Raw genomic sequence first — 27,535 nt, forward strand, 5'->3', positions numbered from 1 at the left:
ATTGTGTGACTAACACTATCAGCTTTATTTAGCTAAAACCAGATGACCTCGAGCTCATGCTCACTGTTTAACACGAAACTGCCTGCTTTAGAAACTGCCACATAACCTTGTGTAGCTATCTGCAAGAAATGTATCATTTTAAGAAATTTTCCCAACTGACATGAATAGAGACTTGCTTGTAGAGTATTTCTGTGGAAAACCCTCCCAGCCAAGGCCTGTGCTCTGTCTGGCCAGGAACTGTGCCATCAGATTCAGGTGCTTCTGTGCTAAAAATATAATCAAGTGGCTGTGACTTATCGATTTGGGCTTATAAAAGCTGGACCCAGTTTTGGGGACAGTTTGGGGAACCTCACCTACAGGTGGACTCACCATGTAGGAATTTTCTGAATTGCTGGGAAAGGCTCTCCAGGTCCTCGCTGTGAAACAGGACTTCCCAGTGACTGTGGACTCTGGATGATGGTAAAGTATGTAGGCAATTGATGATGTACCTTTCTCAATCACTATCCTTTCCTATCATATAGTAATGACTAGGTGCATTACTTTGCTTATTTTTGCTTGATGCTAAAGTCAAGCATGTGATTTAATTGAATGTATAATTTTACTTTTGTATTACCCTAATATTCATTGCAAAAAAAGAAGATCATTCTTTCCATTGCTGTCTGTGTCCTTTAAATGCTCGATTGGCAGAACACCAGTGTAAATTACTCATTTTCACCAAAATGGGGTGTGATGTTGAAAAGGAAAACAAAACAGCTTTTACGATATCTGCAAACGGAATGACAGTTCTGATTCAAACCTTATCACCTTATGGCAACATGTGGGAGGAAGGGAAAATGGCACACAGCAAATCCACAATCCAAAGAAAAAAATGCTTGCAAGAAAAAGTTCTGACACCATTTAAATTTAAGCAAGAATTATGAAACAGAATCCTGCTTCAGATGGCAACATCTAACCTTGAGCACTCTCTTAAGGAAAATCTCTGTGCAGACATAGATCATGATCCAGACTTATCACCTGCATCCAAATAATAGAGCTCTGCATCTCTAACTCCACCACTGATACTGCAAGAGGGAACCAAGTTTCTACTTGCTTTTTGATACAGCAGATGATGGCAGCCTGTGTCCTCACAGACACTGAAGATTCCAGTATGGGAAAAAGAAGTGCCCAAAATATACTGAGGAATGTCCAAAACTGGGTAACCCTGATGTTGAAAGTTCATTCCCCTCCATTTCACTATCGTAAGTTAGAGAGTGTCAAGAACATCTATTATCTTGATCTGCATGCCTACTGTTACCTTAAATCCTGGACTGGATGATCTCATCACAGTTTTATTAATGTCAAACATAAAGCTGAATAGATAACATTTTAAAACATGCTCTAACTGGTCACAAATTTGAACTAAATTTTCACAGCTTTTATGCGATCAGACTTTCACGTATTAAGAATTTGTAGCACCCCCAATGTCACAATATTGTCACTACTCTTCAAGAAGAACTCCCAGAAGAGAATTCCAAAGACTGAGCCTCTGCTGTAGACGAGGACAGGAAAGGAGAAGAACATCTGCTTCCAGGCCCTACAAGAAAGTTTGTCAGGCAACAAATTGCAGACAGGTAGTTCTCAAAGTGGTTAAGAAGTTTGCTTATTTCTGACTGGGCAAAAGATATGTCCATAAACATAAGCCTCTCCTGAGACAGAGGCCTGCAGCTGGTCTCCAAGAAAATCAGTGTTCTGTTCAGGGTATCAGCTACATCAAGTGTAGTCTGAAAGTTGATCTGATCTAGCATGATTAGGCAAACAGCTAAGACACTTAAATGAAATAAAATGCAAATCTCTGTGCATGCATAATGCATAAATACAAATGAAATTGAATATTGAAAAGAAATCTAATAGAACGTCTTCATGTACAGGAAAGTAGTATTAAAGTATTTTGAAATTCAATAAAATGCTGAAATATATTTTAAACAGAACACATTAAATGTAAAGTTCAGAGTAAAGTTCCAGGAAAGTCCCAAGCTTTAGCAAATCTTGGAAAAAGTGTCAGACAACAATCCATTTGAAGTTTTTGACTGTGTATCAAGAGCAGAAACAACTGCTGCTATCACAAATTTCTAAAACCAGAAATATGAATAGATGCTAAGGACCAACTTCCATGGAAATTGAAGCTAGATACAATAGGAACAACATATCATTTGTTTCTGATTAACAAGCATATCTATACATTGAAAAAGATCATGTAATGGTGTTAATCTCAGCAATGCTACACTACTAAAAAAAACTAATGTAAAACATCCAGAATTGAACAGAGCTCTCCTTTGCCTTTCTTCACTGAATTACACTAATAAAATGTTAGCAAAACCAATCCGACTGAGATATACTGATTAAAATCTCCATGAGAGATTCTGGTTAAACTACCTGATGGTCTCAACAAATAAAGAAGTAAAAATGCCCTCCTATTCTCAACAGTTTGCAAGCCAAAAAAAAAAAAAAATTAAAAAAATTAAAAAAAAAAAAAAAGGAAACAAAGAAGTGGTCTTTCAGATACTATTACTTATCTACTTCAATGAAAATTCTTGAGACCAAGTCAGACAGCTGGTTCAGTTCCTAAAACATGATAGAAATGTTGCTACAACTATTGTAGACCCCCTGTTCATGCTCTGTTATTAACTCACTTTAGACATACCAACACAAATGGCTTTCAGGCTTTTCACTTCTTTCCGGTTTCAGCTGAACTATAAACCTCTATAGGTTTTAAATCTCTATCCTGGAGTCAAAAAATAAGCAAATACAGTCCTTCAGAAATTTTCTCTCAATCATTTCAATGTTTGTATGATAAACATTTACTTACATGTTGCAGAGATGTGGACAGTCCAAACCCTGCCTCTTCTTTCCACAAAGCTCCCCACAGCTATGTGGGATCTCATTTCTATTCCATTCAGGATTTTGCACCTTACCTAAACCATGGCAAAGACAAAAAGATATTTATTGCTTTGAATACCAGACTACACTTGTGAAAAACATCATACCAAAGAGACAAGTGTTATTTTAAATACTGGCAAGTAGTCTTCTTTGACAAAAAAATTGCACAAATGTTTATGTTTTTCTGTACTGATGCACACTCAACTTCTTTAAAAGAATGTACCACTGAAAACCAAAAGCCCCCTGTAGCTGGTTAGGCTGCACAGTGGCTAAGAAAACTGGAAGGTGAAAGTCCCTTCTGTCTCAATGCAGCAGGGAGGTAGAAAAAAGCAACAAAGTAAAAAATAGCAATCCCAGAAAGTATGATCTACCTGGTATGGTGATGGGGAATTGGGAATTAAATGAATGGGTAAATTATGAAAGTCACTTCTATAAAAAGAAGCAGGCTCTACATTAATCAAAACATTAAAGATTCATGAATTTTGATGACAGAAGCAGAAGTCTTAAAGAAGAAGTATGTTAGCGTCAAGTATTCTGTATTTGAGATAAACACTAAACCGTATTTTTATTAATCTGGTATATTGTCATCAAATCTCTAATAGCTCTAAGTGCATGAGATGGCCATCAGGGTAAACTGCCATCATTACCACTCCCTTGGCTTTCTGCAAAAGAGGAATTAAATTAACAGTGAAGCAACTGAGCCAACATTACAAATTTGAGTTGTGGCAATCAAAAGCCGCAAGAAAATGTATTTTTGGTGACATAGCTACATAATTTTAATTTTTTAATATACCTTTGCATATTATACAGCATTAAGTTAGGAAAATATGAGTAAATACTACAGATAACATTTATTCACCTGAGTTCCAATTAAACTAATTGAATACCCAGCAAAGTCACAAAAATCTGAAGTTTCAGAAGAAAAATAAGCTAGGAATTTCCTCATGGGTGAAAGGGTAAAAAAAAAAAAAAAAAAAATCACACTTAACCACACATAGTCAGTACCTTGCATCAAATAGAAGATAGCTTTTCATAAGTGACTGATGATGTCCAAACTATATATCATTAATGCAAAATTATCTACAGAAGATTAAACTCTTATGTTACTACATGATGCTCTGTGAGTAATAATTCTGCAGACAATTTAAGGTTTTTACTGTAGATCTCCTAAACCATGAAACTATCTTTAGCTCAGGAGAATTTCCTCCCTATTTAACAGAAAGATGTCCTGTCGTAAAAAGTCCAATTTTCATTTGATCTAATTTTAATTCATGGTAATTTTATTCTAATTGACTGCACTGTTATTCCTAATAACTGAATTATTGTCTCTATATTCATAAGATTTCATGCATTGTCATACAAAAACTTAACAGTGCATTGCACTGTTCCTAACTGATTCACTGACACATTCAGATAAAAAGATAAAACTCTCCTATTTTAGCAAATCTAGCTTCTTTAGGGCAAATTTACTGACAGTTTCTGTCTCAACTTCAGAACACTTTCCTAGAAAGTGAGGTGAAAGTTTTCATTGTCTATAATTCAAGGAAAAGAAAGCTATGTCAAAACAATACAGATCATAAAAGTAAAGATTCCAAACAAAACTTATACGCATAAGCAATTAAGTAACATAATTCATTTCACCTTTTTGTTTTGTATTTATTGCTTGGTGAGTGCTGTTACTCATGCCATTTACCTTTTTTATTAAATACATATCTACACAGAGTATATAAATATTCTTTCCTATTTAAGCTCCATGTATCTCTGAACAACATAAATTACAAAACTGCTAAATCAATTTAAAGGTTTAGGTAGCTGCATCCTTGAGTTGCGTATTTTTTTTGGTGTATCTTGCCACAAAGAAAGACATAACACATGCAGGTTATTCTACTATTTCTACAGAATGAAAAACTCACAAGATACCAGCCAAAATCTATCATTATTCCATAAAAATCATAAAAAATTTTTACATAATGGTATGAAAATATTTACCACTTGGGACTTAGTATTTTCCTTTTATTTTTCAAGCAACATACGCATGATTCTCTGTGCAGTCACCTTCCAGTACCAAGATAATTTTTTAAAAACTGAATTTCAGGCAAGTAAGCAAACGAGCACCAATACTGAAATCCATATTAACAAAAAATAATAAAAAAGACAAAACTGTTTTTCTTTGCAAAAGAAAGTGAGAAACTCACCACAGAAACAAGTGTAAGTTTTAGGAACTTGCACAGAAGCATTCTGACAAGCTGGACATCTCCAACCACTATTGCCATCTGTAAATTAAAAGAAGATAAAAAATAGCTGAAGTAAATAAAATACCTAAGTGCAAGCTGAGAACAAGTTCTTCTACTTTTCTTTTTGCCACAGTTGCAAATAAATTAATTTTTCCACTTACTCAGAAGTGGTGAGAAAATACATTAATAAAAATACATTTTATACATCAACACAGCTGTGATGTTTCATTTCCATAGGCTACAACTTTTCATTGAAGCAAAGCCAGATTTTAAACTTCCAGTTTTTCTATTATCATATGCTTTGTTATAAGACACACAGCTAGAATACAGACAGTCTTCACCATATCTAAAGCTGAGAAAAAAAAAAATTGTTAAGAAAGGGAAACTGGTGAAGAAAACATAATTACCTCACAAAGCACACCCTGTACTATCATTTTCACTATCCTCTCATGAGTTCATGTGTTTTGTACAAGACTAATCTAGTGCTGCTTCACATCCAGAATAAACTAGTGTTATATGAACCAGAATAATGTCATTTATTTATTTACAGTTGATAATATCTAGATATTGACTAAGACATTATTCTTCAAGTTGTTATTTTATTAGATAGAAGTTTTCTTGTTTCTGTGTTTCAGGAGGGTGCTGGTTAGCAGTAAAGGAAGAATAGTAAAGTAGAAGAAAAGCGACACTAATGAAGACTTTTCATTCAGTGCACATCTTGCTATTAAGAATATGAATCTGAGAGCACTACCAAACACAAAAGGGGTCATAAACAAGAGATATATGTTTTTTCTATATATAGATATTAAAAAGAAAATAATTGATTAACACTTTCTGTCTCTCTTAATCAATTCAGTGCTAGTAAATTAATAAAACTGATTTTAGAACTGCTCTTCACTATGAAGAATTCTGACCAAGATTCATGATCATTTCATGTTATGAAAGCAGAAGGGATTGCAAATAGGAAACTCTAAGACAAAAGAACTGCAGTGCAAGGAGAGGCACACTTCAGCTCACCTTCAATAGGATTGAACAATTTATGTTACCCTTCATAATGTACAATGGAAATTATTTTCACAAACTGAAATGAGTCAAATTACAGACTGCCTTGAGAGTCCACAAATGCAAACCTAATGCATATCTGTTCTTTCCAATACTTCATGCTTATACATACCCCTCTTTATCCCAGCTCATATTACTGTGCCACCAAGATTGCTGCAGAGATCTGTACAATTATGGGTGAGCAGCTCAAGGATAGTGGCACAAGGCACATACTCTCATATTCATGGTCAAGACCAATCTGCATTTCCTGACCCAGACTTTTTTTCTTTTGACTGCTAGAAACTGAAGGATCTCAGAAGAAGCGATTCAAAGAGAAGTGTTGAAAGTTACAGGCAAAACAGACAGTAAACACCTAAGGGTGTGTTTGTTGACAAAACTGTAAGTGCCTCATGTGGCTCCTCCTAAAGCCAGCGCACTAAATACTACAGGATTCCTTATGAGATTGCAGTATAGTATAGTACATTATACTTAATTACTGCACTAATGATTTCTTTCATTCTTATTCCATGTTATGTTTTCAAAAGCTGTGAAGTAAGTCTACCCTAAAAGCTTCAGAAGGCCAGCAGAAGACCTCTCCTATCAACAACTCCCCTGGAGTTGGATGCCTAGTCCTCTACAAGCAACAGTTTCTCTAGAGTACAATGAAGGTCCCCCAAAAATAGGAACCTATTAAAAACAGTCTTGCAAGACGTATTTTCTTCTTCATTGTCACTGATTATCTTTGCTCAAAGCAAATCAATGTGTGTTCACCCCCAAGAGACATGCATGGTTGTCCTCCCTCAAAATTAGAAGTAGTAAGTTTTGTTCCAGGATTCAGGTGCAATTACGGTAGTATAGAATGATGGTAGGACTCCTGACATATATATTTGTATGAAGTGTTCCTATAAGAACTCCTTACAAATCCTGATTACTAAAGAGAGAATGAGGATAATCCTACAGAAAGAACATTCCACTTCTATGAATCTTCTCATGAACAGAAGTGAAGTAGGCAAAACTCCAACCAAAGATACCAAAAGGACAGTCATCTAAGCAGAATCAAGACACCTTATTCCCTTTTACTAGCGATTGTTTTAGTAATTGCTATCCGCTCCTTCCTTTTGGGATAAAAAGATTCCTTACTTGAAACTATTTACCAAAAAATTTGGTAACTTCTATTTTGAGCACTGAAACTCAGAAGTTTAGAAGTGCTGTGTTAGAGGCCAGCACTGGACTCCTACAGATCTGATACACTTGAAAGTGGAGCCCAAGGGCAGAACAGAAAAAGACATGTGTAATACCTCAAATATCATCAGTCCTTCCAGTCAAAATGAAAATACCAGTAAAACTATCTTCTCTACAAAGAAAGAACAAACATTTAAGTAATTTTATCCTACCAAATTAAGGACACAAGTTAAACACTACTTAAATATCAGTTTTTAAAAGCAGAAGAAAAGGGGCAAGCAACTACAATTTTCCCTATATAAACAAAGATCTTGTGTGCAGTGCAGGTATTTTTGTCAGATTGACCTTAACTACGTGATACCTTAAGGTCACATTCCTTCAAGACATAATTTAAAATGTTATAAAATGCTTGCTTCCTTATTGGAAAGAATCATGCCACATGATGGCAAAGTGATGCACAGCAGAGCTCCTCCTCCTGACCAGGACATCTCTAAGAAACAATAAAAATCCGTTCTCTCATTCTGAGTGCTGTTGATAGTCCACACTGTAAAAATAAAGATGGGGAACGTGTGTTCATGTCTTCACAAATTACTTCACCTGGACGAATGGGTGTGGAAGTCATTACAAACCTAATGATATGAGAAATGAGTACTAAGGTCTTCACAAATGACTCGATCTGAAAGGACCAATCAGGTTCTGGAAGAATGGGTGTGGTGGTCACATCATGGAAACATCAAGCCACCCAAGTTTGTTGCAGAGCCAAGCTCAGCTTAAACTTCTGCACTTTGGGGAAAAATGCACGGGCTAAATAGATTTACAGAAATTAGCTTCTTCACCTAGGATGGGCTTACAGCTAATCTTAATGGTCATACAATGTGTGATGGGGGTGGGGGGAATACATTTTTAAGGGGGAATATTTTGTAGGCAGCTTGGGAAGTCTGTACCTTCTTAGCACCTCAAATCAAATGGGAAAAGGAGGAAGGCAACATGGAGCTGGGAGTTTAGGATAAAGGAGGCTGCATCCTCCAAAAATTCAAGAGATCCTATGGGAGTATGGCCTAGTGGACTCTCTCCATCTGAATAAAGCTGCACGACTCTTCTGTCTCCTTTATGGCCACTGGCTTTTCACAGTGTGATTTTCTGCAGAGTAGGGAGTCAAGTAAAGCACCCACTGGCTCTCACTGCAGCTGTCCAAGGTGAACGGGCTTTGGGCCCATCATGGTGTTGAGAGTACGACTGCTAGAGGGTCTTGTGAATGGGAGAACTGGGAAGGTTCCTTAACACACCACAGAGCAAGCAGACCAAGAAGAGAGCAAAGCCTTATGACTCCCCAGAGATGATCAGGAGACACTTTCACCTGCCTTGGCCAAACCAGCTGTCATTTTTGAGGCAACTGTCAAAACAAGAGAAGGAAAAGAATTCTCTGAGGGAAAACATCTTCAATGTAGCCCAAGCAGAGAGATACAGCAGAGTGTGAGAAAACTTCGTTACAGTAACCTGGTTCTAGAAACACAGAAACCTGGTTTCTGGAACCTAGAAATGTAGATCCAAAACAGTTCATTGCTTCCTCCCATATGAGTACATAGAGCCATTAAGCACGTTTTATCACACTGACATGATAATCCAGAATACCTCCCTTTCCTTTTCAACTGCACTCACCCATCAATACCAATCTGATGGCCTGCTGTGGATCTCAAAATTCAGACAATAACACCTGCATTACATCAGTGAGTCTGGTATGAGCAAAATATAAGTACAATGTGTAATATGCACAAATTATAAAGTAGACCTGTCCACTCCTTTTTTCAGTTCCACTAAGTGTTCTGTTGCATAGTGTCCCAATATTTAATTATTGTTGGTATTCCAGGGCTCCCATTCTGGTAATACTTTGCTTTCATTAATGCCAAAGCTTCCCCTTGCTGAGCATTGTACCTTGTCCCCAAAGGATCCATACCTACTTTTCTCTTGTAACAGACACAGGTCACTATTGTTCTGGAATATGGACTATATGAGATCCCCACGAGGGATGTTATCTACTTCATCCAAGTATTCAGGATTTCTCTGATCCAATTTGGTGATCACAAAAAATAGTGAGAAATTATGCACACACACAAAGACTTTCACCCTTCTACTATGAATCACAGAGGTTAAGAACTGCTCTCTGTGAAAGGCCCTACATGGAGAGCCACTCTCACTGAAACACTATTGAAGGTTAGGATTTTTCCTTGCTTTTTTCATTTTCTTTCTCTCATGGATTTTGTCCCATTTGTTGCTAAGAGAAAATAACAACTGGTACCTAAAAGAGACAAAAGAAATGGCCAAGGTGGCAGAAGGGCACAGCTGACTGCTCTGTTACCCGAGGGCCTTTCTCTTGGGACAGGGCAGAGATACTTTGATATTTTGGCTGGGGCTGAGTGGCCTGGTTTAGCCCCTAGCTCTCTCGCACTCTTGGCATCTGATGAGGACAGTTGAGCTGCTGCTTACTGTGGGGAGAATTCATTGCCACTGCAGCACTCAGCCCTGAACTGTTTCTTCCTTATTGTGGGTGAGCCTTTGCTCCTAAGAGCAGTCATTGAACTGGGAACTTACTAACACCTGATCTGATTGGAAAGGACCTGCACCATTTATTTGGGTGCCTTGGAAAAATCCAGGACCCTGATCCCCTCCTCCATCCCAGAGGGTACATCTCCCTGACTGCCCATGACAGCTGCTATGGAAAAGTCTAGCTGCCACTGCCCAGCCCCAGTGGTTGCTACTGCCTTCCACTTTTTTATACACTCTAATCAGCACACTGTGTCCACACAACTCCTGCAGACCCTTTGAAGTCTGTGAAGTTTTCTGTTACATTTTGTTTGCCACCCCAGGGGGTGTGCTTGTTTCTGCCATCCCAGCTGCTGCTGCAAGGTTCCTGCTGCAGCCCATTTCACCATCCAGCCTGCCGACCATTATCAATAGGGAAACCCAGCTGGGCCCGCGCCACAGCGCCCCCTGCAGGAGCGGGGGAATCATCGCACCCGCCCTGCCCGGCCGGGAGCCACCAGCGCCCCTGGCGGCTGTGACCGGAACTGCACCAGAGGGGAAAGCGCCCCACAGCCCAGACAAGGCTGGCACTGTGCCTGGGGCTCTGATTGTTGTCAATGCTACAGTTGTTGTTGTTCACCTTGTTATACATACTAGTATAGAGAACTGTAATTCCTTTCCCCATACGTTTGCCTGAAAGCCCTTTAATTTCAAAGTTATAATAATTTGGAGGGAAGGGAGTCATATTTTCCACTCCAAGGAAGGTTCCTGCCTCTCCTTGTCTTTCAAACCAAGACACGCTCAGTTCCTGTGAAACATAAAATGAACATTCAAAACACATCTTACCAGCAAAATAGGCTGGAAATGAAACGTACCTGTGAAAAGTTTGGTCACAGAATTAGGTAGGATTTTCTGGAATTCATTATAACATTTGCAGAATCAAAGGAAATGGTGTCCCAAAAAAAAAGGAAGCATTTTTTCCCCTTCCAAAATCCAGCAAATTATGGAATTAGGTAGACTACAGTGTCCCATTTCTCCTACAGTAGATAATAATAACTACCAGGATTCTAGTGAATTCCTCATTATCCAAAGTCTGAAAAGTAGAACATACACTGAAACAACCTGTGGTAAAACAAATACACTCTGAAGTACAAAATCTAAACAAGATAGGGGAGCAGAGCCTTGCAGCTCAAGAAATATATACTGGTGTTTTTATTGGAGCTATGGCCACAATCATACTTCAGTTACAACCAACTACTGAGGCCACAACCTTTAACTTCAGTTTATGATGAGGCTCTAGTTCTCTCATATGCAGAATACAATAATATATTTAGTCCACAAATTCTTACATGAAAAGCAAATGGCCCAAAATTTTGCTATTTTAAAAGCTTTCAGGATTCAAGCATCTAAGGGTACTGTCTTCAAAGATAAAAGCCCACTTAAGGTGAGTCACTCAACAGTCACTCTGAGTTTGGCTCAGAAAGTTTGCCAATGAAGTTTGGGTTTTAACCTACTGAGAATGCTGCCACATTTCTCCTGTGTGCTCACCTCAAGGTGAAGTAGTAGCTCAAGCCCCTTCAAAATAAACTCATCAAGTGAGAACTGGGGCTCACCACCAGCCCTACCCAGAATTCTGACTACGCATCTCCTGCAAAAAGAACTTTGCAACCAATCCTTTCTGAAGGAGATTTACAGTCTGTAAGAACTTCTGTCAAACATTTGGAACTGGGTGATGCATTTCCACAGCCTGCCCAGAGAGATACAGAAAGACACACAAAGAATGGCAAATACTGAACAAGCAAGTTATAGAAAAAAATAAGAATTATCATCTTCAGAGTGTGTCTACACCACTCAACTAAACTGAGCAGCAGCTGCAATTTAGCCTCAGCTTCCATCAAAGGATTCAAAGGGCATACATACTGGTTTCAGTTTCAAAAAGCAGTGTAATAAAAGGAATCTGAAATAGTTTAAGCTGATGAAAAAGGCTGAAGCTTTCTGTTTTCTTTGAATTCCCTTTCATTGCATGGCATGAGGGATGGATTTCAGGAGTATTTTATCTGAGAAACAAACTAAAAAATGGTTGAGTAAAAGCAGACAAATAATGCATGAAATGCATCTTCTGCTTGACTGCTCAGTAAAGAAGAGATGAGAGATGTAAAATGGTGTGTAAAAACACAGCCACTGCATTTTGTGTCCTGATGCACTGATTTCATTGAATGATCTTATACATCCAAATCTGTAAATCAGGTTCAGCTAGAACACTGGAAAGAGATAAGTTATGAGGACTGAATAAGGCATACACAGGACAATGAAAAAAAAACTGATTTAAAACTAGTGTACAGCTTACTGCTTGTAGTGAACCACTTGCAACTTATGGATAAATTCTGCCTTAAGCTGTGTAAGCTTATTTAACTAAAGGAGAAATTTTGAACTAAAGGAGAAATCTCTGTTAAGCAACGGATACTACAGAGGCAGGATAGAGGTGGTTTTTTATGCCAATTTCTCTCCTGCACCACAAGCCACCACCATGCAGCCGCAGAACTCTGAACTTGGCATCTTTGTTCAGAAAATTTTTCCAGGTACACCTGGACACATACACTCCAGGCCCCCTCTTTGACACTGCCAGACTTCCAGAACCTTGCAGAAAGAAAGAAGACTCTGCATACTTCCTGGAGGAGGAACTGGAGTTTTACTAGAAGAACCAGGGTTATAAATCCCCCAGTTTTTGATGTGTATGAATGCCCCCATCACCAATGGACTTGGACTGCACATCATGACCATGGCCCATTCCCCCCTGCTATGTCAGTGGAGCTATAGGTCGTGACAGATCTCTCTTTTCCTGTTTTTCCCTCTCCTATTTTCCTCTCTCAGTGTGATCATAAACTTCAGAATGGGTACAATACCCCTTCTCCATTAATTTTTTTTCCACTTAAGGTTTCAAAGCAGTTCTAACAAAATTTGTTGTTGCATCACTTAGTTGGTATTGTTTTGCTTTAATCTACCCACAGGGATCCCTTTAACAACAATATTGATTGCCTTGCCTCAGAGATGGGTCACATTGCTATCTCAAACAATATTTCTAAATAGTTTTCACCACATAAGCAACACATGAATTTGGCTATTATATATACTTCATAATATACAATATATATTACATATACAATACATATACATAATGTAGGATATATATAAAATATATATTTGAGAAAATACCAACCTTCAGCTTGTGAAGCTGGTGATCGTGCCCACTTCTTGATGCAATTCAGGTGGAATACATGGTAACAATTCTGACAGCTCCATACTGGGGCTACTATTCGGACCACCTCACAGCATACCATGCACTCATACTTCTCTGTGGTCAGCTGTTCAATCAATGAACCTGCAAATAAAATATATTACTTGTGCATAAATGAACAGCTAGCTGAGAAACAAAGCTCAAGTTAAATATCAAGATTTCATTTAAATGATAGCAAAACTTATTTTACCTATGTGGCTACAAATAAGGCACTAGTTTACTCCTGGAAGATTCTAGTTTGATACTTGCTATGCAATTTTTTAGCTTCAGAGCAGGAAGAAGGAGTATAAGATTGCTGTTAAAGTGGCAATGCAAATTCCACTTTAACAAACAGCAATTATTCTGATCTTGAATTGATAAATGAATGAATTAATTAATAGTGTTAAGACTGGCAGAAGTTTGAGATTTTACTCATCACTTAATATTGGAAATTCATCTTTGCATACACATTAAATCAAAGAGATGAAAGCTCTTAAATACAGAAAACTCTGCCAAAATTACATTTAATTCATATCCTTAAGTACTCCCAGGAGATACAACAAATATTAATAGTGAAGGGTCTGGATTATGGGAATAAGCCCTTAATAAAATGAGTGCTTTAGGAGAGGAATTACTGGGAACAACAGTCAAAGTACAGGGTCTTTTGAGCCATATGAACAAATGCAAAAAAGTACTTTGAATATAACACAAGAGCCCCACATTAAAGTCAAAACAGCCTGATACACAACCATAAAAAAGGCACCACATAAAGCTTAATTTCTGTCAGATTACTTATCAGTCATCAAGGCAAGACTACCAAACACACTTTAGAAATGTCCATAGGATTTTAAAATATATTAACTACAAATGTACAGTGTAAAAATGTACCATTTTAAGATTGCGCCAATACAAGTGTCAGAGACTGAAATGTTATTGTTTATGGCTTAAACATTTCTATGGATTTTTACCTATTATAGCGAATTGTATAACAAAAACTGCACGGAAGACCACTGCCCTCTGAATGGAGTCCCTGAGCTGAGGCCCTCAACTGACAGTTAAACTGCCTAAGGGATAGAGATAAGAAAACTGTTGTCCAAAGCATCTGGGAAATTATGGATAAAACTGGAAGAGCATGTACCCCCAGGATGCAGGAATGTCCAGAAGCTTTGAGGTGGAGGCTACAGTCCCAGTTTTATCTGCTGCCAGACTTGCACAGACCCCAACACCAAACCAGGCAAGGAGGAGAGGCTTTGGATGCATGACATAGCCTCTAGTCAGAGGCAGTGAATGCCAATCCACTGCTGTGCAGACTTGCCCAAATACAGGGCACCCCGCCCCGGGAAAGCCAAATCTAATGGACATCTGTGTGAAGGACAGAAAAGGAGATGTCACGGCCCATCAAAGGTCCACTAGGGGTCCCAGATCCTGCACCAGAGAGCACTGCACATGATGCAACAGATCCACAGTCTTGCAGGGGACAATGTCAAATCTGCCCCCCTCAGGGGAGGCACCTGGGTGTTCCCACCTGGCCCATGATTAATCCATTTGATTCTATACTTTTCCGAAGGGGACCCTCACCACCAAGAAGACCAGAGGGAGGAGAACAACAAGATGTTGTTGGAACCCAGAGAGGGGTGATATGTTTCTACTCACTCTGTCTCTGTCACCCTGTCCTCCCCTGCCAGCCCTCTTTTTCTATTTCTTTCTTTCTCTTTGCCTTTTTTACTATTAAGTAAAATATATCTTTTTTGGTATCAACATCTAACCTCGTATGTGTTTTAATCTCATTCTTAGGAACATTCAAATCCAAGTATGCTCCAAGAGTTCTCTTTGCTCCTCTGTGATTAGACTGGATCACAACAATAAGGAAAGTTCAAATTCATAATGAAGGAAATACAAAAGGAAAATAATAGATAAAAATTACTGTCAATTCAAAATGTGCTTGTACCACATGTGACTGCAAACAAGTCTATGACTTGCAAGTGTTAACATTGCTTGCCCTCCTCAATACGATTTTCAAGTTTGTTTTCTAGCTCTCCTGCATCAAGCCCCACAACATTTAGGATTAAGAGTAATTTCTAGTTGTTATCCCGTAATTATTATCTGCTGTAAAGGAAAATTCTCATGTAAAAAACATACTTCTTTTCTCCAGAAGACTAAAGGTACACCATACAGAAACTGTAGCTCTCCCAGAAACAGTTAAAAACCCACAATCCTAGTCCCCTGGAAACAGTGGCAGACAGTGTTTCCAAAAGAGTTCCCAAATAAAGCATGCAGATATTTTGGAGGGAGAAGTTCCTTAAGCTCCCCAGGAAAGACTATTACTTATCTTTCTGCTTAGTGCATGTGATATTTTTCATTTAATAATAATGCTGGGGAAAAGACTGAGGTATCTTCAATTTTATGATTCAAATAGAACCCAGGAGCATGACAGTTAATTTACTTAGGTTAGAGAGGATCAAGGAACATCTTGATCCTCCTAAAAGAAGAAAGTTTCCAACTAGACATGTCTTATGGTTCCTGATTATGCTATTGCTTTCTCAGCTGAGAAACAGGAGACGCTGAGAAGCAAAGTCTTCAATACATTTGATATCACAGTTAAGATAATTGGAACTAGTCTACCTATATCATTCTGTGCTGCAGAAGATAAGGTTGAGATGCTTTGTAAAAGACAAATAAATATAATTAATGGTTGTTTCTCCTTATTCCTTCTGAACATTTAAGCCTCTTAAAAACAGTAATAAGCTACCTAAGTTGTTGAAACAGAAATCAGTATCATAGCACTGAAAATATTGAGCTGATTTCCATTTAATGTTTTTCAGTCACTAGTGGTATGAGTCAGCATAAAATTCACTCAGCCAAAAACTGTGGGTCTGGTTTACACTGTCAACAGCATGTTTCTATCCTTAAACTTCCAAAAATAGTATCCAGATATTACCTCTATTTCTAATTACCTTTTGAGGTGATACCTAACATATGTCTTTTTTTTTTTTTAATATAATTCTCTGTATTCTTCACACATAGATTTGAAACTCTGTAGACTATTATTGCATTCATAGCTAGTTTTCCCAGTACCTTTCCCTGCCCTGACAGGCAGAAAGACAAAACACATTCCAAGACCTCTATGCTATCTTAGTTCTCCTTAGAAACCAAGCTTGAAAAACAGCTCTTCGAGACACATTTTCATCAACAAGGTTCAGTCCCATCTGAAGTGGGAGTTTTTAGAAGGGGCTTGAACTGGGGGAGGAATTGCATCACCATTTGTGCTCCTAATTGGTAATTTTTGTAAAGTATGCTATTTTTCTAAACTTAGAAAACCATACCCTCCCCTTGGGGGTGGAGGGGCTTTTGTGGACATTTTCCATATTCATCTCTGGAGGCCTCCTACAATAAAGACCAGCTTTTATATTATCTCCTATACTAATATTATCTCAGAAGCATGTGTTTCATTTATATGTTCTTTAAGGCAGCAAAGGTGCAAAAAAAAAGCACCTAAAAGTCAATTAGAACAGCAGAATACTGTTTCTCTGTCAAGCATTTTCCTACTCCTACATAAAGGAGGACATGAGAAGACACATTCTGCAAAAGTCAGTTTCAGCATTATCCTTCTCAAGTCCCATTGTTCAGAATGCTCAGAATTTTACTCCCATAAGATACACATTTTAATATGGTACCTGACTAGGTTATTGTCTGCAGTTTGGCAGCAAAACAGAAGAAAACTTTAAACTTACAGGATATGTTCCTACTGAGAAACCATGTACTTACATTCAATTCTACCCTCTGTAAACCAATACCAATTTAATGTGAAATAATAAGCCTCTTCAGCTATTCAAGGCAGAAGCTGAAGTGAAGAATTTATGTTTAAATTATTCAAGATCATATCTTTCATACAGCAGTCCAAAACAGTCTCAAAAACTTACCTGTATGAGTTTCTTTGTTTTTTGGTACATCACTTTGCTTTTTCCAGTACTGGGTCCAGCTGAAATGAAGTGAAGGTACTTGATCCCCCTTTAGCAGGAACTTTCTTCCACTGAACCTGAGAGACTCAGACATCTGATGTCTGACTTCACTGGTCAAGTTTTCATCATTTTTGTGAGCAACGAGTTCTTTCTTCCTTTCATTTTTATCTTTTGGGGTATACGCAACAGAAGACTTCTTACCTACTTTTGTATTTTTACTACGATGAGAATCATGTCTTTTCTGACAATCCTTTTCTGCTGGGGGTTTATTCCACACAGGCTTCCGGGGATATCTTTTGTTTACATTATTGTAGCCTTTTTGCTCATCCCCACTTCCAAAAGGTGCATCACAGAATGCCTTTCCAACAGATGATTCTGAAGAGTCAGACTGCGTCAAATCCAAAGATGGAAAACTTTCAAACAGCTCTACTTTCTGTTTAGAGCTCACTCGCTTATCACGGTCGTGTACCTGCTTTCCCTTCTCCCTGAAACCTCTTCCAGATGTATGCATCAGATGTGTTTTCTTTGGTTTTGCCCCTCTGCTATCCGCATTAGGTACCTCCCTGTCACTCTCTGAGGAGAGGAAATCGCTGTATCCTCTAGGAGGTGCTCTTCTACCAGGTACTAGGGCAGCATCTGAAATTCCTGGACCTGCAGCAGCATCAGTAGTACTTTGCCTTATCTTATTTCTAGCACACGCGCTATCATTTCTTAATCTGTGTAATCTCTGACTTTGCAAGCTGCGATTCTTCAAACTTTTGCTGGTACCAAAATATTGGTGGAAGTCTTCAGAATTCCCATACTGACTTTCTGGATTGCAAAGGCCATGATGCTTTGTAGAAGAGCTTTCATAATCAGTACTTCTTTCAGAAGACAGACTAGGAATTGGTATATTAGTTCTGTTCGGATTGCTGTTAGAGCCTTTTCTATCTTTATTTACCCAGTTTGTATCTGTAGGTTGTCTTTCTCCAGGAATAGAATCAGCAGCATCAGAACTGAAATTCAATGTACCTAAAAAAACAAAATAAAACAAAATAAAACAAAATAAAAACAAATTCATAAAACTTAAACAGTAAATATTTCTTTTCAACCAAATTACCATGCATGCAAAAGTCCAGAAGCTCACTCAATCCCACACTTGACAGAACAACCACAAACAAGTGTCCAGAAACTAGAATTGAATCATACAGTGATTTGCAGAAGCCTTCTTGTCTTGTCATCTTTACAGAAGGACTATGATGACCCAGAGTTAAGAACATAAAAATAGAAGATGAAGGAAAAATTTTGGTACAAGATACGCAAGTGTGATAATCACTAATATCTAAAGTTTTTTCTAGCATATTTACATACATACAAGAACCTGGAAAAAAAGGGTACTTTAAATACAATGTCTACATCTGATATTTTGATATTATACAGAACTCTGAATATAAATTTAAAATAGCAGTAGTAAATATGTGCACCAATTCTGATTACACTGTTCTACAGACATGCTAAACGGCACAGGGCAACTGTGCAAAATTATTTTTCTGAGGCCATCAACACGAACCATGCTTCTACTTCAGAGGTCTTGTGTAACTTCTATGTCTCTAGACAAAAGAAAGAGAAATCCCATGTAACTCAATTTCCTGTGACATTGTGCCAGTAGTGCCTGCCTGCAACAGAAATTATTAGGTGAATATCAGGGATAGTTTAATTTGCTGTGGCAGATTGGTTAAATCTCACACAAGAATGTAAAAAAAAGTAGTTTATAAAATCTCATAGAAATAGTGCCCATTTTACTGGTTGGGTATGTTAACTACAATGGTAGGGCAGAGCACATAACAATGGTTTCATAACAATTGAAACAAATAATCAAGCACTTAGGCCAAGAGATTCCCCAAAAAGCTAACATAATCTAGGTTCCTGAACTACCTACTACTTTTTCTACAAAGATTGTGGAGATCAACATTTTGAAAGGAAGAATAACACAGGACATTTCAAGGCACTAATGGACCTTTTTTTTTCCCCAGTGAATTTAATTTGCTTTTGAACAAAACAAGTTTTTTTAAAATCTGTAGGAATGGTCATAGATGCAATGTAAAAGCTGGTGGCCAAAGGAAAAAATATAACATAAAACTTCGTGGGAGTGAAGCCTTAAACTTAATAAAAATTAAGAATTTAAAATCCAATTTCAGGATGTTTTAACCACATTGCCTAATTCATACTTCAGGTTTTAAAGAACAGGTGAAATTACTTTGAGGATTTTTGTCTTTGCAAAAACTCCATTATATATTATTACATAATATATATAATATAATTTCATACTACCTATATTTACTATATCCATATATATTAACATTACAATGTTACATTACACGACAGTAGATGTTATTAGTATACTATATTATATATTATTACATGCTACTCTATTTGGTATTATAGGTTATAAAAAAACTAGATTCAAATACAAATATGGGGGTTTTTAAGCTGAAATACTAACCTGATTTTGAGACAACAGAATGAGAAAACCAGACAGAAGTCTGGTCTTCAAAACAGTCTGAGACTGAGTTAAGAACCAATCTTAACTCAGGCAAAATGAAAGTAGAGATGCAGTGCTGACCTCTTCTTCCCACTACCCAGTGCCAGCACATGTGGGAATGGTTCAGAGCTGTGACCTCCAGGGGGGTTAGGGGGAGGGATGGGGAGGTGTTTATCTCAACCTGAGGGAACATTTCTTTGCCAAGAATGTGGTCAAAACCTTTAACAGGCTATCCAGAAGGGTGGTCAATACCCCATGTCTGCCAGTGTCCAAGAGGCAATTGGACAACACTCTCAAGATGCTTCAGCTTTTGGTGACCCTGAAGTGGTCAGGTCTGAATTCAACAATCACTCTAAGTGCCTTCCAGTTGAACTAATCATCAGGAGTGCAAACCCAAGTAGGTACCAACATCAGGCTTATACATATGAAAGAACCTGGACTGCAAGCCTCTGCTAGAAACATCTATTTTTCTCAGCATATGCATCCTGTGCAAAGAACTCCAAATGTAAAGTTGTCCATTTTCTGCAGCTATGCTTCCTTTCAGTTTTCCCAGTGTTTTGACAGTTTCTTTTCTATCACTAACAAAGAGCAGTACAATCATAAACTATGGTTCTTCTACACTATAATGTTAACAGCAGCCATTCAGTATAGACTACTTAAGTTTTTATTTGAAAACAAAATGCAATCCTATAATTACATGCAAAACTTTTTTGAAACTACCATTTTATTAGCTGCTTTAAGTTTTCTTTTGTATTCTCTAAATTTTAAAGTCTGATGGATAGCTTAAGTTTAATATAAATAGGTTTTGCAAAACCCACACAGCTTGCCTCTAAAAAGCATATTCTATTTTTAAAGATTGCTGTTGCTTTGGTTGTGAGATGTGGTATGTAAAACGAATGAAGGAATTACAGTCAGACTGACCTTTGGGCATGGCCTCCAAGAAGTCTAATCAGGATTTGAAATGTAACTGTGGAAGTAATACTTTGAAAGAACTTTTCAAATAATCTATTAAGTCTGCAGAAAAAAATGAGAAACTGGGATTCAGATATTTAAAAGCACCTCCAAAATACGAATAATGCATTAGAACTTTTTACATCACTAAGATTCCTATTCCTGCTGTCAGCTTCTAAATAATGAAGAAAATTCCAGCATGGTAAATTCTACTAAAACTGATTTCTGTCTGCCAAGACAAGAAACTGCAAAATAAATGTACAAGTGTAATAATAAGTATATAACACTGGATGAAATTGTCTCTGTCATGTTTACACATACACACACAAAAATTCAAAGTAAAAGGGATACTGCAAAGCTAAATTCCAGCCCATATTTCTATAAAATAAACACATAATACCATAGTACCTTTAGAAAAAACTTCTATATTGCCTCACCTCTGTGCCTGAGAGCATCATGGAACAGATCCTCCTAGAAGTTATGCTAAGGCACATGGAGGATAAGGAGATGATTTGGGACAGCCAGCACAGCTTCACCAAGGACAAGTCCCACCTGACCAACCTAGTGGCTTTCTAGGATGGAGTGACTACATAAGTGGACAAGGAAGGGCTGCAGATATTATTTAGCTGGACTTTTGTAAAGACTTTGATACAGTCTCGCCCAATATCCTCCTCTCACAATCAGAGAGATGGGTGGACTATTAGGCATATAAGAATTTTGCTGAGAAGTCACATCCAGAGGGTAGTGGTAAATGGCTCAGAGCCCTGATGGACATCAATGACAAGTAGTATCCCTCAGGGGTCTCTATTGCAGCCACTGCAGCTGCTTAATATCTTCATTTATTATATAGTCAAAGAGCTACATTGTACCGTCAGCAAATTTGCAGATGCCACCAAGCTCAGTGGTGGAACTGGCACACCTGAAGGATGGGATGACACCCTGAGGGACCTGGACAAGCTCAAGAAGTGGGCCCACAGGAATCTCATGAGGCTTAACAAGACCAAGGGCAAAGTGCTGCACCTGGGTCAAGGCAACCCCTAACATCAATAAAGGCTGGGGGATGAACAGATCAAGAACAGCACTGCCAAGAAGGACTTGGTGAATGAGAGGCAGGCATGACCTGATAACACGTGATCACAGCCCAAAACACCAACTGCATCCTGGCCTGCATCAAAAGAAGTGTGGCCAGCAGGTCAAATGAGTTCATTCATCCCCTCTACTCTGCTCTGAGTACTCTGCACCTGGAGTGTTGCATCCAGCTATGGGGTCCCTGGCACATGAAGGACATCAACTTGAACTGAAGCAAGTGTGGAGGAGGCCACAAGGTTGGCTAGAAGGATGGAGCATATCTCCTGTGAGGAAAGGCTAAGAGAATTGGATTTGTTCAGCCTGGAGAAGAGGCTCCAAGGTGACCTAACTGCAACCTTCCTGCACCTGAAGGGAAGCCACAAGAAAAATGGACAGAAACTTTTTACAAAGACATGTAGAGACAGGACAAGGGGGTCCGGCTTCAAACTGGAAGAGGAGATATTCAGGTTAGACATAAAGAAGAAAATCTTCACTGTGAAGTGGTAAGGCACTGGAACAGGTTGCCTAAAGCAGACATCTCACCCCTGGAAATGTTTAAGGCCACACTGGATGGGCCTCTGAACAAGCAGGTCTAATGGAAGATGTTCCTGCCCATCACAGGGGGTTGAAACTAGATGATTTTTAAGGTCCCTTCTAGCCCAAGCCAACCTGATTCTATAATTTTAACATCCCTAGGAACTTTGGCTTGAATTAGAATGAAGCATATGAAAGCCATATGGTTTCATGCCTGTTGGGCCATAGCATTAAACCCCTTCAGCATTAACTGCTGACAAAGCCAGAATGCCCTGGCAAGGTTGTCCTTGTGAACTATCTTTCAGAAAAATAATTTGATAAGGACACATTTAAAAATATGAAGCAAATTAATAAATAATCTAATTTTAGTAAGTACAAGCTCATCTTCAAAAACAAAATTTATACTTGGGAACAGTACAGCAAATAGCTTAGGTAGCTGTTTTATGAATACATTAAGGATAACATTTGAAGGTGCCACTTAAAGACATTATGCCTAAGTGACATATTTTAGAACAGTTTCACAGTTTCAGGAAGCTAGATTCAATTATATTTTTAAGAACCATTAAATAATGTACTTTAATTAGTATGAAGTTGATAATTAAAAATGAATATAAGAGAAAAAAATCTATTAGTTAATCAGAAAAAAAAGTTAATATGAAAAACTTAATCAGAAAAAAATATAACACAGTCCACAGAACAGCCTCTTGGGCATTAGAGTTAGTACTTTATTCTTAAATTAACTCAGCTTTATCTCCCAGACAGGAAGAACTGATTTCCTTCTAAAGTTTCCTATCAATACAAAATTGGAGTGAAACAAAAAATATTGATTACCATTCTTTCTGAATGGACTTCAGACATCTTTCAACTGACTGCTGTTAATGAGACACCTATAAATTCAGTCAAAAATAGTGCCTTACACTGTGTGCAAAAATAGTTTTTTCAGTAGTTTCTGTGTGCCTGGCTCCACAATGCAAAATGAATATGAAAGTATTAGGTGCCCAAAGGAGAACAACAAAGATGGTGAAAGGACTAAATGACATGAGGACCAGCTGAAAATATTTTGTTGAGCTTGGAGGACATTGAAGAGTGACCTACAGTTCTCTCATGAGAAGAAGTGGAGTGGCAGTGATTTCCCCTCCCCAGCAGCCAGTGATAGGACATGAAGGAAAGCTTAAAGCTTGGTCACAGAGAGGTCAGATTGGATAGTATGAGGAAAAACTTCAATTAAAGGGTGGTCAAGTACTGGAAAAAGCTTTATAGGAAAGTGGTCATGACCCCAAGCTCTTCAGTACTCAAGAACTGTTTTAATAATACGCTTAGATATCTGATTTAATTTTCACATTGCCCTGTATGATGTCAAGCATTTGACTCAATGACTCTTGTGAGTCCCCTTCCACTTAGAATATTCTATGAATAGATTGAATATTATATATATTATATTATAATATTTGTAATAGAACTTATATACTGTCTCTCACTATACAACAAAGCAAATTTCAGGATGGATTTCTTCAGTTTTAAAGCAATTCTAATAACCTATTCTTTCACCTAAAGATAGAAAACAGTACAATGTGCACACAACAATCTATTTGTGTCAGCATTACATACATCCAGACAAGAGATGATTCAGTCAGCTGCACACGAAGAGCAAGTTACATGGAAGACACTTCCTGCAGCTCTTAAAATGCCTGCATTAAACAGTACAACAACAACAACAACAAAAATAAACCAAAAGAAAAACCCACAAACAAACAAACAAACAAACAAAAAACAAAAGCACAAACAAACAAAAAAAGAATGGTGCATTCTAGAAATCTGAAGCTTTCCCTATAGCACTGGAAGCTTTAAACCAGACTACCAAGTTTATATTTTTTGTCATCTCTGACCACTTCATACATTCACCTACAGCATCTTACCATTTTCAAGATGACACAGATTTACAGAACGTTGAATTTCTTCCTAAACAGGTGTTACATTGTTTCAGGCTTAACAACTCAAGCAGCACAACCCATTTCCAGGCAAAAAAACCTGCATGCCCAAAACTCATTGTTTATTTCAACTGTATTAGCTCATGTCATAAAAGATATGTTCCCTTCCTACAACTCTTGCCAGAATTATTAGAGAATAACATGCAAAATCAGTCTAACCATAGAATTACAGAATGGCTCATTTTGAGTCTTCTACAGATCACCTAGTCCAAAAATTCTGCCCAAAAAGGGTCAGTTGCTCTTAACTGTGACCAGCTGGATTTTGAGTACCTCCAAGGGCAGAGAGGCCATGCCTCTCTGAGCAACCTGTTCCAGTGTTATTACCATTCACTCTTCCTTGTCTCCACCTGGAATTTTGTATGTTTTGTTCCTGTGGCCTCTTGTCCTTTAATTTAATACCACTAAGAAGAATCTGCTTCCATATTCTTTATTCCCACCCTTTCAATATTTGTACACAGCACTAAGTTCACTTTGAGACTTAAGACTAAACATATACATCTCTCTCTACCTCTCCTCATGTGAGGGATGCTCCAATTTCTTAATCATCTTCATGGCTCTTTGCTGGACTCAGTCCAGTATGTACATGTCTGGACACAGTGCTCCAGGTGTGGCCTCATCTCACCTTTTCTGCAAAGCTATTTTCCAGCTAGTAAGTCCCCTGTGTATATTGGTGTACAGTGTTATTGTCTTTCTATGCTATCATCCAGTTTCATGTCCAGTTCAGTGCATCCACACTTTAAATGGAACTTTAAAGTTTTAGCCAGCCCATTTCAAGACGACATGAGAGAGAATTCAAAAGCAGGATTCTGTGATAAGTAGTTTCGTCATCCTAACAAAATGGGTTATGGATTTTGCACATGGTAAACAAATATATTTTAAGTTTTCACTTTTCTCTTCCCCCTTACAGTGGGCTACACAATTTTTTTATAGCAATTCCATTATTATCTTCAGCTTAATGATGCATTGTACTATGTATAACACCCAGCTGTCACTGTGATGGCAAAAAACCAAAACTACATTCAACAGTAATTACAGCAACTGATGGGAAAAAAAAAATCCATTAACAGTTATTAAATACAATACACTTGTCCCTTCTAGGGGCACAGGGAGCAAAACTAGAAAGATGCATCAATGTGAACAATTATTATACAATTGCCTTGCTGCTTTTATTTTTCTCTTTCTCTTTACAACGATTTCCTGGGTCTCAATAATTCTTCACTATTGACAAAATATTCTACATGGACAGCACATCTGCAATGACCCAAAACTGTCACTCTTTGACCCCCTATTCTACTCTGAGAGCAGAAACATCTTTCCATTTTAAGCTTTCAAAATCAGACACTTGCGCCATCCATGAAGTTGAAGTTGCAAAACCCAGTTACCATTCTAATACTGCACATGTACAACTCAAGACCTACCTATGAGATTTTTCTTGAGAGCACAGAAATTACCACAAAAAATGAACCAGCTCCAGAACTTAATCCCAAGTAACAATATCTGTGTTATTTTAAGTATTATAAGGCAAGTGTGGAAATGGTGCCCCATCCAGACTAATCTACTGCCTTACAGTAAAGCAATTTTTAGCCCACTGTACCTAAGACTCTTCATTCCAATACATATACACTCTAAAAAGATTTCACAATCAGAGCTGACCTGCAGCCTGACAGCTGAAAGATAAAACAGACAAGAAGAAATTCGACTGCAGCAGCTTTACTGAAGCTGTGTCTGTGCTCTCTGTACCATGTCCTATATCATTTCACTTCTGACAAGGCAGCTTGTGGACCCATTCTCATACCCCCAAAAAATGAACTCAAATAACTTCTCCATCATGATAGCCAGGCTGCCAAGAGTAGGGGATGCTATTAAGGACATTGGCTGTTGATAATCTTAATCTGAATTAACATCAGGATGCTACAAAAGTAGAGAATGACACTTTCTTCTTTATCAAAAACACAAAAGCCCAGGATTCTCCCTGACAGAAATCCAACAACTCTATGAACAAAGAAATTAGCCAGCTCATAAATTGACCTCAGTATGACATTGATTACCAGAGAAGGTCTACCTGGACTACAACAAAAATAAGTAACATGATGAAAAAACTAAGTATCGTTAATTACTCTCAGCAACAGTGTTATTTCTAGATACATACTCGTGACAAAATTACATAAGGGTTCTTCTATTGTTAAGTACCCGGAATACAGGACAAATAACTAAATGCAAGGCTGAAATATCGATCTTGAAAGGTTTCCTCCCTACTCCTCAGCAACTACAACCAACAAAACTAAAGTTAATCTGAATCTGCATCATACAAGTTAGCAGGGGAAAATTACAGAAGGTTTTCTTGCATGTTGCCCTCACTCCCTGTCCGGGCCGTGTCCCTAAGAGGCTCTCCACCCCGAGCCCCTGCCTAGAGCCCTCTGAGCAGGCAGCATCTGCTCTGGGCAGCAACCTCCTGCACGTCCGAGACATCTACTCGGAGATCCCTCTGAGACCCTCAAAAGCCGCGGTTTTACAGCAGTTCATGGGCCTGAGACGCTATCATTGTACCTGCTCTGTGCGGGCAGCCTGAAACCTGGGTTCCAAGGACATGGGTGGGCAGTGAGCAGACAAATTTTCCAGTAACCAAGCTCTCCTTTATGTATTTCCACTGGCATTACCAGGGACGCTTGTCACATACCAGGAGCAAGCACGCTCCTCCTGGGGCAAAGTTCTTCCTACGGGCCCTGCGGCACAGGCGACCCCGGCCATTTTGGGCGCCACAGGCGCCGCCAAGTCGCGGCGGGCAGGGGCGGGGCAGCCGCAACAGGTGCTGCCGCCGCCCGCACCGTCCGACGAGCCAGCGTCCGGCAGCCACCGCCTCGGCGCGACTTTCTCCCCGCTAGCATCGCTAGGGAGCGATGGCTGCTCCTCCCCTTCACCGCGCCCACCCAATCCTACAGCCGTCCTCCCCCTCAGTCCCCCTCCTCCGGCGCGGCTGCCACGCTCACCTGAGCCCGGCCGCGCCTCCGCCATGCCAGCGCCAGCCGCGGTCCGGTGTCTCGGCTGCCGCGCACGCGCGCGGCCCGCGCAGGCGCCCCCGCCAATGGAGCCTTGTCCCTCCGCGCGCAGGCGCAGTGCAGCGCCGAGCGGGAGAGAGGGGCCGAGCGCGAGGCGGGACGGGAGGGGCGGGGGCGGACCCGGGGGCGGAGCCGGAGGCGGGCGGTGGCGAGGCCGCGGCACCCTGGGCAGGGCGTGGGTCCCTGAGCAGGGACAGTGTCCCTGAGCGCGGCACCCTGAGCAGAGCCCGGGTCGCTCAGCCGGGCTCGGGTCCGTGAGGGTGGCCACTTGAACAGAGCCCCGGTCCCTGA

At 39.0% G+C, this 27,535-nt stretch overlaps 1 protein-coding gene across 3 annotated transcripts in view; it reads right to left on the bottom strand.

Moving 5' to 3' along the window:
• Window positions 1-27,285, bottom strand: part of NFX1 (nuclear transcription factor, X-box binding 1) — a 68,441-nt gene extending 41,156 nt beyond the window's left edge. For 2 of the 3 annotated variants that reach the window (XR_013773765.1, XM_079301984.1), the window contains exons 1-5: window positions 27,176-27,285; window positions 17,088-18,137; window positions 13,111-13,272; window positions 5,112-5,189; window positions 2,846-2,951 (exon numbers count right to left, since the gene is read on the bottom strand). Coding sequence is in view for 2 of the 3 variants with exons in the window: in XM_079301984.1 (XP_079158110.1) it covers window positions 2,846-2,951; window positions 5,112-5,189; window positions 13,111-13,272; window positions 17,088-18,137; window positions 27,176-27,200 (1,421 nt within the window). In the remaining variant the exon portion in view is untranslated. Of the gene's footprint in view, window positions 1-2,845; window positions 2,952-5,111; window positions 5,190-13,110; window positions 13,273-17,087; window positions 18,138-20,568; window positions 20,674-27,175 lie in introns of those variants that run through there. The other variant, XM_079301985.1, reaches the window with a different exon arrangement.
• Between the last annotated feature and the right edge of the window lie 250 nt (window positions 27,286-27,535).

The sequence above is a fragment of the Erithacus rubecula genome (assembly GCF_903797595.1).
Source record: "Erithacus rubecula genome assembly, chromosome: 3".
In the NCBI taxonomy this organism is placed as follows: domain Eukaryota; kingdom Metazoa; phylum Chordata; class Aves; order Passeriformes; family Muscicapidae; genus Erithacus; species Erithacus rubecula.